General features: G+C 35.8%; 2 protein-coding genes and 1 long non-coding RNA gene across 4 annotated transcripts; all 3 read right to left on the bottom strand.

Moving 5' to 3' along the window:
* Window positions 1–1,915: 1,915 nt before the first annotated feature.
* On the bottom strand, window positions 1,916–7,305 carry LOC117931173 (cyclic nucleotide-gated ion channel 18-like). Of its 2 annotated transcripts, none has more exons than XM_034852085.1 (6): window positions 6,555–7,305; window positions 5,317–5,586; window positions 4,909–5,219; window positions 4,299–4,410; window positions 3,330–3,566; window positions 1,916–2,939 (listed from the first exon to the last, which is right to left on the bottom strand). In XM_034852085.1, exons 1-6 carry the CDS (start codon window positions 7,014–7,016, stop codon window positions 2,160–2,162), a joined length of 2,172 nt encoding a protein of 723 aa, XP_034707976.1. In that variant the 5' UTR covers window positions 7,017–7,305; the 3' UTR covers window positions 1,916–2,159. The 2 variants fall into 2 exon arrangements, with proteins under 2 accessions (XP_034707976.1, XP_034707977.1); XM_034852086.1 differs by having other exon boundaries at window positions 5,374–5,586; window positions 6,555–7,303.
* A 3,731-nt stretch (window positions 7,306–11,036) lies between these two features.
* On the bottom strand, window positions 11,037–12,023 carry LOC117929999. The gene has a single exon (XM_034850448.1). It carries the CDS (start codon window positions 12,021–12,023, stop codon window positions 11,037–11,039), a length of 987 nt encoding a protein of 328 aa, XP_034706339.1.
* A 1,713-nt stretch (window positions 12,024–13,736) lies between these two features.
* Window positions 13,737–14,621, bottom strand: LOC117931207. The gene is made up of 3 exons (XR_004654002.1): window positions 14,344–14,621; window positions 13,946–14,238; window positions 13,737–13,802 (listed from the first exon to the last, which is right to left on the bottom strand). It is a non-coding gene; the product is annotated as an uncharacterized LOC117931207 (long non-coding RNA).
* Window positions 14,622–17,972: the final 3,351 nt, after the last annotated feature.

Below are 17,972 nucleotides of genomic sequence, written 5' to 3'. Positions count from 1 at the left end.
TATGTTAAACAGTGTTTTGATTCGAAATATTTTTATTGAAAGTGTTTTTAAAAAAATCATTGATTAAGTGTTTCTTTAGAAAAATATTATTAATGATTTTCTAATACTACGAGTGATTTATAATATTTCTAAAAATTATCGTTAAATAAACTTTAATTCTATGTGAAAGTGTTTTTAGAAGAATGCATAAAAGTGATATAAGATAATAATGCATTTTAAAAGAAATGACTCCCAAAGCTTATTTTATATAGTTATTATTGATAACCCTGTATTACAATTTACATCAAAACAAGTGAGAATTTTCAAAATGCATGTAGCAATTAGGGTTTTGTTTGTTTGATTAATTGTGGGCCAAATGACATGACATGCATGATTTCATGATGGGATGACCATGTGAAAGTGACCCCACATTGAGGTTAGTAGGTGGGTGAACTTTTTCAAGAGGCTTCTCTAATTTGATTGATTCATATTTACTGGAAGCATCTCTCCTTGGGAGAGATACAAGTTTTGAATTTGTCGTATGTTCAAAGGGAGAGGTTAGACACCCCTGCAAATCTTGTCCTTTTTTGGGAAAAAGGAAACCACTTGTTCCATGATGCAAGTCCTTTTGCCAAAAGATAAACACCCCATCATATCATGGAATCATGCTTGATGAATTTATCACATTAAAAAAAAAAAAAAGCTTAATTAAATAATTTTTTATGTTCTACAAAATTTAGAAAAAAAAAAAAAAAAGTACCATGTTGGTTTGATGGTTGGACTTGTTATTTTCTTTTATCCCATCCATTTGATCTAACTTTTTGTTTGATTGACGTAAATATTAGATGGTTTCGAGGATTTTTGGTAAATATTTTCTTTTCACAATTATTTTTTAAAATGGTTTATAGAAAAATACATTTCATAATAAAAAACAAGGAAAGTGTTTTCTATTATTAAAAATAGAAAACATAGTATTTTAAATTTTAACTTATTTTTTAAGAATTGTTTTAAAAAATAATTAAATAAATATGAAAAATGATTAAAAATGAAACAATATATATAAAAAATATTTTAAAAATATAGAAAATAAATTCAAAAACCTTTCATGTTCTAAAACAAATTTTTATTTTATAAAACATCAAAGAATAATAAAAAACTATTTTTGAAAACTTCTGAAAAGGAGTTTTGGTTTCTAAAATAAAAACTCCAACAAAAGCTAAGGATATATGGGTGCACTTTCAATCTTTTAACTTTTGTTTTTATTCTTCTTCTTTTTTCAATAAATTTTAAAATGGAAAATTATTGGCTCATTTCTTTTACAATTTGGAACAATTTTTTCCTTTTCATTTTGAACACTTGCTTACATCAAACTTGTAGCCACTAGCCTGTGAGTGCCAGTAACTAATAGAGGTGATACTGCACACAACTATTTGATATTTCTTCCAAACAAGGTCATATGACAGAGAGTAGAGGAAGCATGGCATCACAGCCATAGAAAAAGGTTGAAAATTTCTTATGTCACCAATGTTAAGATGAATCAGACCAATTGCTTGCTTATCACAGCATAATTTTACATCACACAGAAACTAACTTTCAGCAGATGAAGGAAGCAGAGTAGGCTGTTTTCTCATCAATTGGTAGTCATCCAAGCTGTATGCATTTGGGTTCTGTGAATACAGTACCTGACAAGTGATGACGATTCAAATTTTGATCATTTTCCATAGATTCAGGAGCCCGCAATACAGAACAGACAGCTTGTATTTCATGTGGGGTTAAGGATATGTCAAGGTTTGGGCTGAAACAATAATGTTTTATCGACTGTAAACTTTGTCTGATTCACGTCTCCATTCAATATAGTTAGATGTTCAGAGTCATCAAACATGAACCCAGGAAGCCATGATCAAGCAGAAGTTTTGAGGAATTTGTTAGCCTTGTAAGTATGAATGTACTCATATTCAACAGTTTAAATCTGTCAGAGAATGGTATACAATCTGTGAAGGAAGAATTAGTTTTGCAATTATCAGGAGGAGAAACAAGAAAGGTACAAGGAGAAGAGAATTGGGAGTGTGACATACATTACTAGTCTATGGTAAAATTTACACAAAAGTCGTAAAGAAAATCCTAACTGATCTCTTGTTAGCTCCTTCAATCTTTTTCTGATCAACTGGTTCTTGTACTAACTAAACATCCTCATGGCCTACAGAAAAATCAGGTTCATCTGGCTTTAGCAGCCGGGGCATCTTCAAGCTAGGAGCAGCAGGCTCTACCACCCGAACCTCCTGAGCAACCCCTCTTCTCGTATTTGCAGCAAATTTTGAAGCTAAAATCGTGGCACCAAGATGTTGAACATTGTTTGGATTGTCTGTTAATGCGTTCTCGTCTCTTCCAACCACAAAATTTCCATCTGATGGCTCATCACTAATATTATACTCTTGATCAGGGATCAGCATATAGTTGTAGCTCTCTTGTCTAGCCAACTCCTTTGCCAGCTTTCTCTTTTTATATCTTCTCCAAGCATCTTGTAAATAGCAAGTACCCCATGTCCTCCATTGTTGAGAATAGTACCTGAAGGCATGCTGGAGTTTCTTGTTGTGAAGTCGCCTGAACTGACTTGCAACAAATTTGAGGTCTTCAGCTGTTAGTGCAAAAGCTTCAACTTCACAAAGAGACCTTACAGTTCGAGTAGAAGACGGCAAGTTTATGCTCGGGTTAGGCATTAAGGCCCATGTCAGTAATTCCTCGCCACAGAAATCACCAGGTCTAAGGGTGATGGAGTTGAAGAATCCTGATTTTCCCCCATTGGTTGTGGAGCTCTCCAGTTGTCCTCTAATGATAAACAGCATCTCATTTACTGGATCACCCTCTCGAAAGATATAGGTGCCTTCAGTACTCAAGGATGAGGTGAGGCGTTCGCAAATGGCATCAAGAAGCTGGTCATCCATTTGTGCAAAGAAAGGCACCTGTAAAACAAAACTAGGCAATTATGGACCAGAGAATAATTCTGCATAGAGAGAAAGCTAATAGTTTTTATAATCAATTTGAACAATCTGATGCTTGTAATTAAGCTCTAGCTGTGTAATGAATCTAACAACGAACACAACATATTTGCCATATTACATAAAATGATGTTTTCTGACAAGCAACGTGCTCTGTTACATTTGAGGGTGGAGAAGCAAGTAGCTTGCATGGAATCAAAATGTTTAAAAATATATTTGCAATAAGAAACTTTTGCCATATTAGAAGGGGGTCTATCCAGAGGTAATGGTTGTAAAAATCATAGACCCAAAAGAACATCTTATATGCATGATTAGAAAGGATAAATCACAAATAAAATACCAAGGAAGACATACACGGCGGACAAGGCCAAGACATAGGTGCCTTTGTATTTCACGACGGAGATCCAGGGGCAACCAATGCAAAATTGATTCTTCATGAACTCCTCTTGTTGCAAGCCATTTGTACTGCACAAACCGATGTACCCGTTCTTGCAAAGCTGGAGGCAATTGACGGTGCCTCATCCACTCCTCTGTATCTCTTCGCTTAACCCTCCATTCTTCAAGTCTTACCGTCATAGATTGCAAATAGGTCTTGAGGAAGGGAAAAAAACAAATTCATTAGTAAAAGTATTTGGGCCTACTAACATTCATAAAGAGTCTGCATTAGGGTATGGTGCCTGCAAGTCCAACCTTACCCATCAGAAATCCTCAAATCTTCTCCACGTTGTATGGGACTGATGCAATTTTTCTTTTCAGTACCTAAAACCCCCCTTGCCTGGGCATTGACAACTCTAGCATTTTAAGGTTTAATTCTTTTTTCACTTGAAAGCTCAAGGCTTGATTTGCTGGAAAAATTGATATGGAGAAATGGATATGGAAGAGCAAGGCTTGATTTGCTAGAAAAATTGATACGGATAAATGAATGTGGAAGAGCAATTCTCATGTTCCAATGCCTTCAATCCACCATCAAGTTGATCCATTCTTTGTTATTTCATTTTTGCTATTTCAACATGAATGCAGCAAAAGGAAAAAACAGGACAGACATAAAGAGATGATAGAGCTCTAATGACTAAAGTAGATAACAGTATCTGACTAGGTGAGGACCCTTTCCAACCCCATAAGATAGCCTCGTAACTTATCTGCAAGGTGAAGATCAGTTGTTTACAACGAATGGTCACCTCAAGATCCATTACACCTTCCTTTTTCCTAATTTACTCACGAATTAGGTGGTGGGTCCATTTTTCCATTTTTCCATTTTCTTGCATTTTCTTAGTCAGGAAACAAGAAGAAGAAGAAGCTAGAAAAGGAGGCAGAAAATAGTACCTGCATGTTTCCAATCAACTGTGAAAATAGAACTAAACCCCCAATGCATATAACAATGCAAAATGTTGTCTCGCCAATATAAATGCTTGTTTCCAAAGTCTGTCCATATGAACTGCATAACAAAACTAAAGGCTATATTAGTATGAACACAAAATTAAACATTTTAATCAAATCATTAATTATCTTGAAAAACATTAGTATGGAATGAAAAGATAAGACAAAAAAGTGGTACCCAATGCAATCAGTCACATGTGGTAACCATGACATGTGTTCGACGTGAGATTAATTTAATCAATTGAACAGTAAAATAACCTGAAAACTCAACTAAAATTACAATGGGTGATTTCCTGAAGGCAAAACTAATCTAATGTAGTATATGATAGAAATAACCTCATGGATAAGCAAACCATCCAACAAAGAGAAGAACAATTAAATGTTGCATAACTAATTAGCCGAAAAATTCTATTAAAGATATTTCGATGTAGCACTCATAACAACAGTTTACATTAAAATATATAGTAGTTGCACACTTCTACGTGTACTAAGTCTATCAGCTAAGGCTGATATTGAAACAGAAAACATCTAACATCCAAAATGTACAAGTTCATACCTTAAATTTTTTAATCCCCACCAGAGGCAATACAAGTATTTCTCAATAAATTTTGATGAAGCAACATCATTAGTAAAAGCATCTGCAAACATTCCAAACTTAAATTCTGTATCATGCCCTCTAGCATCACAATTAGCAACTACTCGAGTAGCATTCATCCAATACTGCCGTTCTTCTAGTTCCAAACTTTTACAGTCCAGAAAACTAGGGAGACAAAATGAAATTCCTGCTGCACTTTCTTTTGCACACTCTGCTTTCCAGCAGGCGTGCTGTCGGCCCATGGACAATAGATACCAAGAAGCTCCTAATACCTGCACCAACAGAAAATGGGTAGAACCATCTAGATTAAGTGTCACAATTACTTAACCGCATTGTATTTTGAGGTTGTGATGTTTCAATTAGTTTTACCCAGTTAAAGGGAACAAAACAGTGGAGTAAGGGTCTATTGGGAGACTGGATCCTTACATGACTGGCTAGCATGTAAAGAAGGAGATTGTAAGCAGCTCCTGCCCAAGCAGTCTTAGCAACAACTCCTGTAGTTTTTATGATCCGACGATTCAAAGGGAAAATAAGGAACAGTCTAGGAACATATTGAATGAGTACAATGAGAGCAAGAGTGTTGTTGGTCTGATCTGCTCTGTCTTTTTTTGTTGCAGGTATTACCAACCAGATGACAATCTGCAAAATAAAAGGAAACAAAAACCTGAACTCCCAAAGACGTGCTGTAAGAATTGTGAGAACCATAGACACAATAAAACCAGATCTTAGCCTAATTAAGTATAGGTGTCAAGTGTTTTTTTTTTTTTTAATTAATTAATTTTTATATTTAGAAAAGGTAATGTTCCAACATCTGTTCCCCTTCAGCAAGGAAAATTACATGACATGCTGCCAAAATCCAAATACCGGAAGACTTGCAAAAATGAATTACTTTTCCTTTTCTAGAAAACTTTTAAGAAAGATTCTAAATCCAATACACTTATCCACATTATTTCACTCTGCATTTTGAATCTCACATCACTAGCTCATTCTCCACTCATCTTTTTTCTTGGCATCTTTTAATTGCGCCATAGGATTCTAACCTCTGTATTTACCATGTGAATGAACAATCATCTTCAGAGCTGACTAGTGATAGCAGCCTCTCTTAAATTTAAAATGTCAACTAACAATGGCTACCTATCTATGTAAGACCAAAGAAAACTACCAGAAGCCCCCTTTCAGAAAGGAAAACAACTTTTATTGATGAAACAAAGTAGCAAATAAGAGTTTTTCCGTGGTTACCCTAGAAGGAAAATCAAATTAATAATCACAATAGCATTCCTAGTGAAGATGGTATGTGGTTTTAGAAAGAGCAGCATGTTCCCGGGATTGAATGGCTAAACAGAAAATCCAAGGGAAAGAGAAATGAAATTTCCAAGGGTTCCCTATGAAATTTTAAGGGATAACTTGACCTATTGTGCTTTTTGTCTAAAATTTCAGATTTCAACTTCAATTTCTTGCACACAAATCAATGGAATCATCAAGCTCTCTTGCTTTCCGAATTGTTTAACTCAACCCCATCAACAAAGTAGTCAGCTGAACCCTAACCCAAAGACCTAACCCTAAACCAATTAAATTCAATTCAATTGAAAACACAATTACCAACGTGCCTGAGGAAGCGGTAGAGTGGCAGCTAAATCAATAATAAAATCAGACTTCAAGTAACGCATAGCGATCGTGTGAGCATCCATAACCAGCTCACCGCGACCAAGGCCTCTCGAACTGGGAGCCACGAAAGCAGTCCGAAACTTCATCACCATATGCAGCAAGTAAAAGAGATCAGAAACAGTACGGAAGAAGGTAACAACAATACCGAGGCTGGTGTCACTGGTGAGGCAGGCAGGACCGCCAACGGAGGGGAGGAAGAAGTAGAGAGGGTCGAGGAAAAGGGCAATGAGAGAGGTGACGAGGAAGACGTGGTTCCAATAAGTGACGATGTCGCCGTCGGGCTCGAGAATTTGGTAGCGCCAGAGAATGTGGTAGGGGTTGAGGTCGGAGGTGATGGGCGCGTAGGAGGGTCGTCGCCGGAAGGGGCGGAACTTGGAGGCCGGCGTGAGAATTGCTGTATTCATCTTCCATAGCGGAGTCCGGTGATTCGGAATCCGCTTAGAGAGAGCAGAGGATCAGAGGAGAAACATTGAAGAAAAAGAATAAGACGAGAAGGAGAAGGAAGAAGGAAGAAGGCGGTGTTTCAGCAAAGGTCGGTGGTTAAGGGGTGGTTTTTGACCGTTGAGGATTTCGCGGGAAGCCTAGGAAAGCGCATGGGCTTCGGTGCTCCAAGTCGGTATGACCGCTAAATAAAAGGGCTTAGCTCCCCGCAACAAAGATATTTTTGTCTGTTCAAACTTAAATAAACTTTCTGATATTAAGCAATTAAAAATATACCGTGTAAGCCTCCAAACAAAGAACATGAGCATCAAGAAAAGGCCACGACGCCTGCAACCTCTGCTAACATATGCTGAGACCCCTAATGCTATAACCCGTTGCTTCTCTTCCAAGACTGACATCACAATATAGCATTCCACTCCATGTGTTTTGCCGACCAAGCTATGGAGAGCAACCCAAAGAAGACTCTGATCTGGACAGCTCCTGATGTCATGCATGTAGAAGTGTGCTGCCAAGGAAACCAATCCAAGCAAAGAAAGGGAAGACAGTAGAAGGGCATAAATGGATGTGATCAAAGGCCCTTTAAGACTCACTCCTTTGATGGATCTGTACCACCTCTCCTTTAGATTCATGCGCTTCCCTCCTGCATAGATCATTGATGCCGAATTGACAATTATGACTGTACTGAGGAGATCAAGAAGATGAACAATCCCCAATTATGAGAGGCTCAGTAAAAGATACCTTGCAGGGACCTTTTCAATCATTTCTTTGATTGTATCTAGTGGACTATTGTAGAATTTTGGCTGCTTCAATGGGGGTTCGCTCAATGATGATTTCATGTGCTAGTACGGAGCAAAACAGAGGGAGAGAAGTGATCAGAAAGGTGAGAATGATGAAGCTGGGATTTTTGTAAGGGATTGTTAAGAAATAAGGATTCTTTGAGTATCCCAAACAATCCTAGCTTGTCTTGCATGATGATTTGGTTGTTGTCCATCTCTTTTGTTGATTTCCTCTATTCCGTATTTTCCCTTTTAAGTATAGTCTCGTTCAGTAAAAGAAAGCCCATTCACAGATACTTGTGAAAATGCCACCGCCAACATGCTCAAAAAAAGTCTAGAGCAAATCTCACAGAAGCCGACTTCCCTCCAGTGTTCACATCTAGTAGATGAAACTGATATCACACTTAATTACCAGCTCTTGGTTTGGTTCACAATGCCATGAGATAGTAAGATTGCTTTAGTTACCGATAAGGTTTGAAATTCGATAAATATGGATATATCAGTACTTGAATTTTACGGATGTATCGAAAATATCAATCTATATTTTGACGAAAATGCCGATCAAACAAAAATTGTTCAAATTCATAAAAATAAAAATGTTTAAAAAACTTTCAAAATATAATAAAATAAAGAAGAATATACGGATTAGAGTTATTTTGTAAGTCTAATTGACATAAGTATTGATATAAGTATAATTAAAAATAATATTTATCAATTTTTTATAAAAAAATTAGTTTAAATTCCTTTAATATATTCATGTTCATTTATTTTAAAATTTTAAAATACTTTTATTAAAACATGTTTTAGTACATTTTAAATATAAAAAATAAATAAATTGATTTATATAAAATATTTTATTTGAGATTTAATTTCTAAAATTTTATTACTTGTGGTGATAACTTTTTGCTATTGATATTAATTTATTTAAATAATTAAAATTATATCAATAATTTATCTTATCAAATTAATTTTAATTTATAAAATATTATAATATGATTATTATTTTTTATATTTTAGCGATTTTTGAATAAATGTGTATTTTTAATAGTTTAAAATAAAAATATTCAAAATTAAATAAAATTAAAAGGATAAATATAAAACAATTAAAAGTGAAATGACTGTAATTTTTTAAAATATGATTAACAAGATAAATGATAATACATGTATATATATATATATATTTTTAATATTTAATTTTTTTATATTTAATTATCATATAAATGATGTAAAAAATTTGTTAAGAAAATTATAATGATGATTTTTATGTTTTTAGTAATCAGTTAAATAAAATTTAAACTAAAATAATTAGAATTAATTTATTTATTAAAATTTTCTTCTAATAATGAAGTTTAATATATTAATATGCATGTTTATTAACAAGAGCCCGCTTGCCCCAGTGGTGGCCAGACTAAGACCCTAACCTTTGGGCCTGTTCGAACCCCCCACGCTGCAATTTGACCGAAGCCACAGCGCGCATTGCCCGGCAGAAATATAAGACCGACTTTCGGGTCACTGGTTACCAACACCGTAAACAACATTACCTTGCTGGAGAAGTTAGCATAGACTACATCGATTTGCAGAAGAACTTGACCAGAAGACTTGGAAAATATGTGGTCATCCTCTACCTTTAGTCATGCCAATAGTCTTTGTGGGGTGTATCTGACGTTTCTTGTTGAGGCATCAACCTAAAGCTTTTGCCATTTCTCCAACTATTTTCTTCAATCACAATTTGTTATATTTGAGGTTGAATATAGAAGTTAGAACATGAGGCTCTGGGGGGTGCTTTGATCATAATAAAATGGAGTATCCAATGGTTTTTACTTCTGAAAACTCACTGCAAATGAGTGGTGGGTGGTGGCATGCTACTGGGTCTCTGCCTTGAACTGCACACACACCCGAGGGAGGGTCTTTCACCTTTCATATGACAGTATGGGGTTTTTTCATCCTGCTTAGTTAACATCTGTGCCGCTGAATGCGCTTTTAGATCCACTGCTTGGAAATCCAAGCTATTGGATTGGTTCACAATGCCCTGAGATTGGTTTAGTTACCAAAACAGTAACACCATCACCCCATAGGACACAGAAATATAAACTGTATCCTACTTGGCTTTCAAGCTTTTGCCATTTCTCCTATTAATTCACACAGTTGAAGGAATATACTAGAGAATTTCTTTCATCAGTGACTTGGCCCCTAGCATTGTAGGAGCAGTGGTTTGTACTAAAATTTTGTTCTGAACAAGGTTTTCTAATTAGATGGTAATTAATTCAGGGCAGAAGAATGCTGCTAAACAAAGGGAGATACAAGGAAGGAGGGGCCTCGTGAAGTCAATGTAGTCAGGTTAGACAGCTTTGAATATCATTCCACACTCTCAAATAATTAAATGGATGCATGTGGTGGGGGTCCAAGATATGGTCCTTTGCATGTGATTTTCTGGCCCATGTTTATGACCTATAACATGTGGCTGCTGGGTATGATTTGATTATAATAAAAGGAGCATCTATCAAATAATTTTTCTTCTGATTCTCACCCAAGATGTCTGGTGGGTGGATGCAATGGGTTGGGTCTCTGCCTTGAAATGCACACACACACCCTGGAGTAGGTTCTGTCACCCTTCATATAACAGCCAATCATGTACTTATGTCCATATCAAAATATCTTGCCATTTAGGATATGATGAACAGTCTCAATACCCCACTTCTTGGTAGGCTAGTTTTAACATTTTCTCTGGTTTCTTGATATATTTACATCTAAGCACAGCAGACGCATACAAATTTTAGAGGAAAATTATAAATAATAGAAGACTTGAATGCAAGACAGAGATTGTAATCTGTTTGGTTCTACAAGGAAGCAGATTATAGACTTATTTTTCCATGATTTCTGTGCGCTTTTGTAAGAGAATTCATGACCTTCAAAATCATACAACCTCATCAAACAGTATTAGATCTCATTTTACATATTTCCCATCTGTTACAGTAAATGCAGTTGTGGATCCACTAATCCACCCTCTAAATCAACAACTACTTAAGAATTTGCATGAGTTGGCATTCTGAACCATAAATTCAAAGCATACTAACTTGATAGAAAATGTTTTTGCAGCAAATATGCGCCTTGTGGAAAAATTAATTTGTTACAAGCATCTTACTACCAAGACCACAAAACCAATCTGGAATCAGGCATAGTACTCTACCTTGAAGCTCCTTTTTCAGTTTATTTCAGAGCTTCAGCTGTACTTCCTTGCTCCACATCAACCTTCTTCTCCAAAAACCGCTTTTTACAGTCATAGAAATAAACCATGAAAGCCACCCACTTCAGCACATTCCCAAAGCAAACTAAGCTAACTTGCACAGCCGTTACTACAATTCCACTTCCTCCCTCAGACCATCCCACATACAAGCATGATAGTCTTAGAGCGAGCCTCCAAACAAAGAAAATAAGCATCAAGAAAAGGCCACGACGCCTGCAACCTCTGCTAACATATGCTGAGACCCCTAGTGCTATAACCCCTTGCTTCTCTTCCAAGACTGACATCACAACACCCATGTTCCATATAGCATTCCACTCCATGTGTTTTGGCAACCAAGCTATGGAGAGCAGCAACCCAAAGAAGATTGTGATCAGGATAGCTCCTGATATCATGTAGAATTGTGTTACCAAAGAAACCAATCCAAGCAAAGAAAGGGAAGACATTAGAAGAGCATAAATGGATGTGATCAAAGGCCCTTTAAGACTCACTCCTTCGATGGATCTGTGCCACCTCTCCTTTAGATTCATGCGCTTCTCTCCTGCATAGATCACTGATGCTGAATTGACAATTACAATTGTGCTGAAGAGGTCAAGAAGGTGAACAATCCCCAAATATGAGAGACCCAATAAAAGATACCTAACAGTGACATTTTCTATTATTTCTTTGATTGTATCTAGGGGATCAATCACCTGATACCAGCAAAATGACACACCATTATCACCAACGGAACATCTTTCTTTGTAGGAATCTTCTTGTGGTAGAAATTTGGCCGTTTCAATGAGGGTTTGCTGGAAGATGATTTCATGTGCTAGTAAAGAGCAAAACAATGGGAGAGAAGTGAGGAAGGTGAGGATGATGAAGCTAGGATTTTTGTAAAGGATTGTTAAGGTTTCTTTGAGTATCCCAAATAATCCCAGCTTCTCTTTCATCATAATTTGGTTGTTCTCCATCTTCTATGTTGATTTCCTCTATTCTATGTTCTCCCTTTAAGCAGAGTGTTTTTCAGGGAAAATAAAGCCTATTCACAGAGTGGAAATGGTCAACATGATTGAAAAGTCTTGTGGAAAAGTCACAAAAGCTGACTTGCCCACTAGTGTTCACATATTGTAGAATGTCATTACCACATTAGAGACGTTAGCGTAATTTAAATCAATTTGCTGAAGAACTTACACCAGAAGATTTGGAAAATAGGTGGTCATCCTTTACTTTTAATCATGTCAATATATAATTGTCTGTGGGTGCGTGACTCTTTGTGGGGTGTATTTGATGTTGCTTGTTGAGGGAAGCAGAATATCACATTCAAGAAATTATTTTCAAAGTGCATAGAACTAGGATTCAACAATGACATTAACTTAAAAAAAAAAAAAAGGTAAATGGTGTTCTCAGATTTGACGGGCTTAAAAAAAAACAAGCCCGTCAATTAAGATTTGACGGGCTTCAGTGATGGTGTTCTCAGATTCGAGGAAGGTGATGGCTAGGGAAGTCAATATAATGAAGTAGGACAACTTTGGCGACTTTGAATGTCATTTATAGTTCACACTTTCAAATAAGTAAATGGATATGGTGGGCACCTAAGCTACAGTCCCTGCATGTGATTTGCAGGCTTGTGTCTGAATATAGAAGTTAGAGCATGACCTATTCCATCTGGGCCTTGGGGGATGCTTTAATTATAATGAAATGGGTATCAAACCAAAATAGTTTTTTCTTCCCAAACTCACCGCAAATGAGTGGTGGGTGGTGGCATGCTACTGGGTCTCTGCCTTGAACTGCACACTCACCCCAAGAAGGTTCTTCTTTCACCTTTCATGTGAGAAGTAATCCATTTGCAATTTGGGATATAATGAGTAGTCTCAATACTCCACTTGTTGGTAGGCTAGTTTTTGACATGTTATCTTGTTTCTCAATATATTTTGTGGGCAATTACTTGCATGAGAGTATCTTATTACCGAGATCACAGAACTAATCTGGAGGCTTGGCTAGTTGCATTTGGCATTTTTCAGAAGCTTCAGCTGCATTTCCTTGCTCCACATCAACCTTCTTCACCAAAAACCGCCTTTTACAGTCACAAATAAGCATGGACGGATCCAATTCTACTCCCTCCTCCAGACCTTCACCTCCTCACCCAGAAGCATGATAATTTTACAAAAAGCCTCCAAACAAAGGGGACAAACATCAAGAGAAGCCAGCGTTGCCTGCTGCCTCTGCTAACATATGTTGAATGGGGTGCTAGATGTCCATGAGCACTCCACTTCATGTATTTTTGTTATCCAAGCTATGGAGAGCAGCCCAAAGAAGACAGTGATCAAGATAGCTCTTGATGTCATGCAAGGAAAACCAATCCAAGTAAACACAGTCAAATGGGTGCGATCAAAGGCACATTAAGACTCACCCTTTGATGGATCTGCAAAATCGTTTCCTTAAGATTCATGGGGTTTGCCTCCTGTATCGATCACTGATGCGGAGTTCACTATTAAGATTGTGTTGAGAAGGTCGAGAAGATGGACTATACAGTCTATACCCAAATATACGAGACCCAACAAGAGAAATCTTTAAGAAACAATTCGTTTCTATCCTTTGATCCTACCTACTGGACCATGAATTCAAACAAAGCATGATCCCAGGAAACAAATATGATGCGGCAAGAAGCATGGCACAAAACTAGAATCATGACAATCATAACGTGTTAGAATTGTAGTCATTTCGATCAGAATTTTCTGGAAGAAGATTTCCTGTTTTAAGCACGAAACAGAACAAAGCATGAGACATTAGTCTGCCAAGTCAATATTATGAATATAATTGTCAATTTTCTTTTCATAAACAAAAACCTAAACCAACTAAAAATAGAAGGAAAAGCTAAACACAGAAATATGACCTGTTTTCTTTGGTTTCTCTGAACAACAATGATTGGTAGAATGTAGCAGATGGGAACATGTGAACTTTAAACAGCTTCATTTTCTTAAAGCAGACAACAGAAGATCTGTAAGACTGGGCTTTTTGCTGACGATCCCATGTGTAAGAACACCATCAATGTAAGATTTTTGGCAATTGCGGTTGGCATATGCAAGAAGGCCAGTCAGTTAGAAGGTGTGACTAGTAGGTGTGGTGCAGAGATGTAGAGAAACCAAGTTACAGGAGAAACCCCGAGACTGACAGGGAGCTATTTTGCTGTTATCAGTGAATAGAAGGATCAGAAGGTGCCTTCCCCAAACCAGACAAAGGAACAAAATTAATAATAAAATGGAAAACAAACAAGTTGTTGAGCTCCCAAACCTTCATGAAGAGAGCATCTTGTGCACACGCAAGGAGTCCCAATAGCTTCCATAGTTCGCACCTGTTTTACAGAGGAGGGAAGATGTAGAGAAGACATTCCGAATTGAACAAAGCAGCAGGGATTTCTTGCAAGAGGATGAACACTTGACAATGTCACATGTGGGCAAAACTTTTAATATGTACTCTTTATATGTGATTCGAACATCTTAAGGACAGGAAGCTGACTGGAATATGGTGAAAAGAAAGGAAACACGAATGCTAATTTCATAAAAATATGCATGCTCAGTGAGGAACAACATGTTGGAATTTTTATATGTGGACTTACATAATCAATTTGATAATATCATAAATCAGTATTAATTTATTTTTGCATTGTGGTCCATAATGGGACTGGACACATATTGTTGCTTGATTTTTTATGGGCTCACCCTAATTCACTTGACTGGCCCATTAAGTCAAGTCATCCAACTAAAATGTGTAATATGCAATATATATATATATATATATATAGAGAGAGAGAGAGATGTGTTTGCATTTTTTAGAAGAGTATCCTTTCTTCTCTTTGGAGAGCACTCCCGGCAAACACACTCACACACTCCACTTTGGACTGAATTTTGGGAGACAAGGGAAGAGCTCATTGATCGCTCATTCTCGGACCATCACGCACCCGGAAAGTAGATTATTGGATATCAAAGGGAGCAGAGATGGCTTCTCAAAGCATGAACCAAGGTAACGGACTGAATTTTTGCTATTAAATGCATGCTTAAATGTTAACATATGATCCTATGCAATTTAAATTCTCATCACAGCAAGCATACAAGAACCACAACTCAACTCAAACAAGAATGCATGGATAGAGAATATTAAGACATCCCTCAAGCCACTTATCCCAATGTCAATGAGCTAAGAAGATTGTGACAGAGATGCACGAAATGGCAATTAGACTGTAATGTAAAATAGGAATATGGTTCTCCAGGATTCAGTAAGCAGAACATAGTATTCCCAAGAAACGCAAAACTAAAGCACCCCATTTTAGCAAACATCATTGTAGTTGTCAGTCACCCATATGAAAAGCCAAGTCTTTTGATAGTCATGCGGCAAAAGATTCATCAGGCATAACATGAACCTTGTTTCCTGGCCTGATCTGATTAGTATTATAACATCATCTGCTTCAGCTTCAGGTCTGAGGCAGATCCCTGTCAATGAAACTTCATGATATCAGCAATTGGAATTATATAATCTTTTTCCTAGACTTGCCTGTCTGATCACACCTTACGAGAAAATCACTCAAAAGGGAAATATATTCACAGAAGCTTCAGGGGCCATACAGTGAAAGATTCCCTGAAGCTAGGACCGAAAGCTGAAGGGAAAGGGTGTAAAGAGCAATCCTGGCTGTGAACAACCCTCCCACCAGCCTCTCTTTCAGCCCTTAAAAGAATTAAAAGGAAGCATCATGTGAGTATTTTGTGTGACTTTGGCAAATGAAATCCTGCTCAAAACCAAGTCATAAGTGCATGATCAATCCAATAATAGAACCTAGTAGAGATCAAGCTTTACTAATGGACCCAACATCAGGTAGATTGATTTAGTAAGTTTGTTCATCCAAGTTGTGCTACACAGTTCAAATTGAGACAAATAGGTCATTAATACACCATAACAGAACATCTTTTGGTGGTTTGGATGGATTCTAATAATGGATTTTTCTCCTTCAAAGCTCTTTATTCTGCATCGGAGCCACATTGTTCAACTCATTGGACGGGGCTGGACCGGTCCAATCGCCAACTTGTGGCCTTTTCAGTTTGGTCCCTCACTTAAACCATTTGGTGGCCACAAATCAAATGTTCCATGAACAGGTTCAATGGCCCCTTTCCTTTTTTATTCATTCAGATCCAAGCAAAAGGCCCATGTTCCATTTTAGGCAAAAGGCCAGCCTATGTATTCACTCAGTGGGCTGCGACAGGGTGAAAGAAAAACTAACTACAGCTTAAGCTTGACAAAGGACATGGCACCACTTGACTACGAACTTTTTGTTGTTTGTCATGGCAAATGAAAATTTCTATATTCATTTCTAAAATGATTTATAATATAAAAATATATATATATAATATTTCCTAGAATTATAAAATTAGTTAAAATTAAATAAGTAAATTTTCTTCTTTTTTCCCCTAATATATTCACATTTAAATACTAATATTTGATAATATCACAAATAAAAAATAAATATTATTAAATTTTAATTTTTATATATATATTAAATAATAAAATATATTTATGACATCATCAATTTTACAATTTAATCATTAATCTGACCATTAAATTGTGAATCGATAATTTTTCGATAATCCGATTTTAAAAACATTACTTTTCACATTTACCCTTGATAAGAAGAATTTGGTTTGGGTTATAATGACTGGTTAAAATAAATGAAATTGCATGAAAAAGATTCAATCTTTTGGCTTACATTCCTCTGAATGAGATGAGATGTGTTTCTGATCAAGAGTGAGGGCTAGGGGTTTAGGAGACACGCAGACAGGCCTCTACAACCCTAACAAGCAATAACGAGCTCAACATTGCAGTTTCTTCTCGCAAACAGTCAAGGGCAAAGGAGCAACTTCAATTTCCTCTTGTTTGGTTGCCTAGAAAACTGAAAATGGTGAACAAAATTATAAAATAAATGGGTTTAATTTTCCCACCATGACTTATTTTAGTTTATTTTTTATATATTTCCTAAACTGAAAAATTCACAAATTTTAAAGCAAATTTCTGTATAAAAATAACCCAAATAAAATGGGAGTTTATAAAAATATTTATTTTGAAAGGAAAAATTTTACCCCACACTTAGTTTTGTTATAAGATTGTAAAGTTTAAAGTTGAATATTGGATATTTGGATAAAAATTTAGATTAAATGAATTGAAAGGAAGAAATATAACTTATATAACAACAATTTTTTTAGAATTAACGTAACGTTATTGTAATGAATGTAAAGGTATTAAGAGTCTGCTTGATTGTATTTTCAATCGAAACGTTTCTAGTGAATGTATTTTTTTCTAAGTGTTTTTAGAATGAAGAGCACTTTAAATCATTTTTCAATATTATAAATAATTTTTCAGAATTTTAAAAAAAATTCTTAAATTTTGCTAGACAACTACTTAAAAAAAAAAAAAAAAAAAAAACGTTTTCTATAATCAATATCAAACGTGCTCCAAGTGAAACATAATTTTCATATGAAAATACAACCAATCATCTATGTAAGTTGGTTCTCCTCAAATTGTATTAAGTACAATGGTTGTTTATACATTTAAGGGTAATGCAATATTGTGTTGCAAGCCGCGATACCAAAGCGAGGCAAACTCTAAATACTACATTTGACCACAAAAGGTCATGGTGAACTTTGATGGGAGCTTCTTTTGAAGCAAAAAGGTGTTAATCTAATTTTTGAGGATTGCATAAATTAATTATATTATAACGATAAACTTCAATATGAGAATTTTAAACTAATAAAAAAACATGAAATTTAGTATTTAAAATTTCTTATATGTATAAATTAATTTTAAAACATTTTCATCATTTTTTAATAGTTTCTACATAAAAAATAAAATAAAAATAAAAATTAAGGTAAGGATATTTT

The sequence above is a fragment of the Vitis riparia genome, chromosome 14 (genome assembly GCF_004353265.1).
Source record: "Vitis riparia cultivar Riparia Gloire de Montpellier isolate 1030 chromosome 14, EGFV_Vit.rip_1.0, whole genome shotgun sequence".
NCBI classification, from domain to species: domain Eukaryota; kingdom Viridiplantae; phylum Streptophyta; class Magnoliopsida; order Vitales; family Vitaceae; genus Vitis; species Vitis riparia.
The sequence above is the reverse complement of the archived record's forward strand: the minus strand, read 5'-3'. Positions and strand labels throughout refer to the sequence as shown.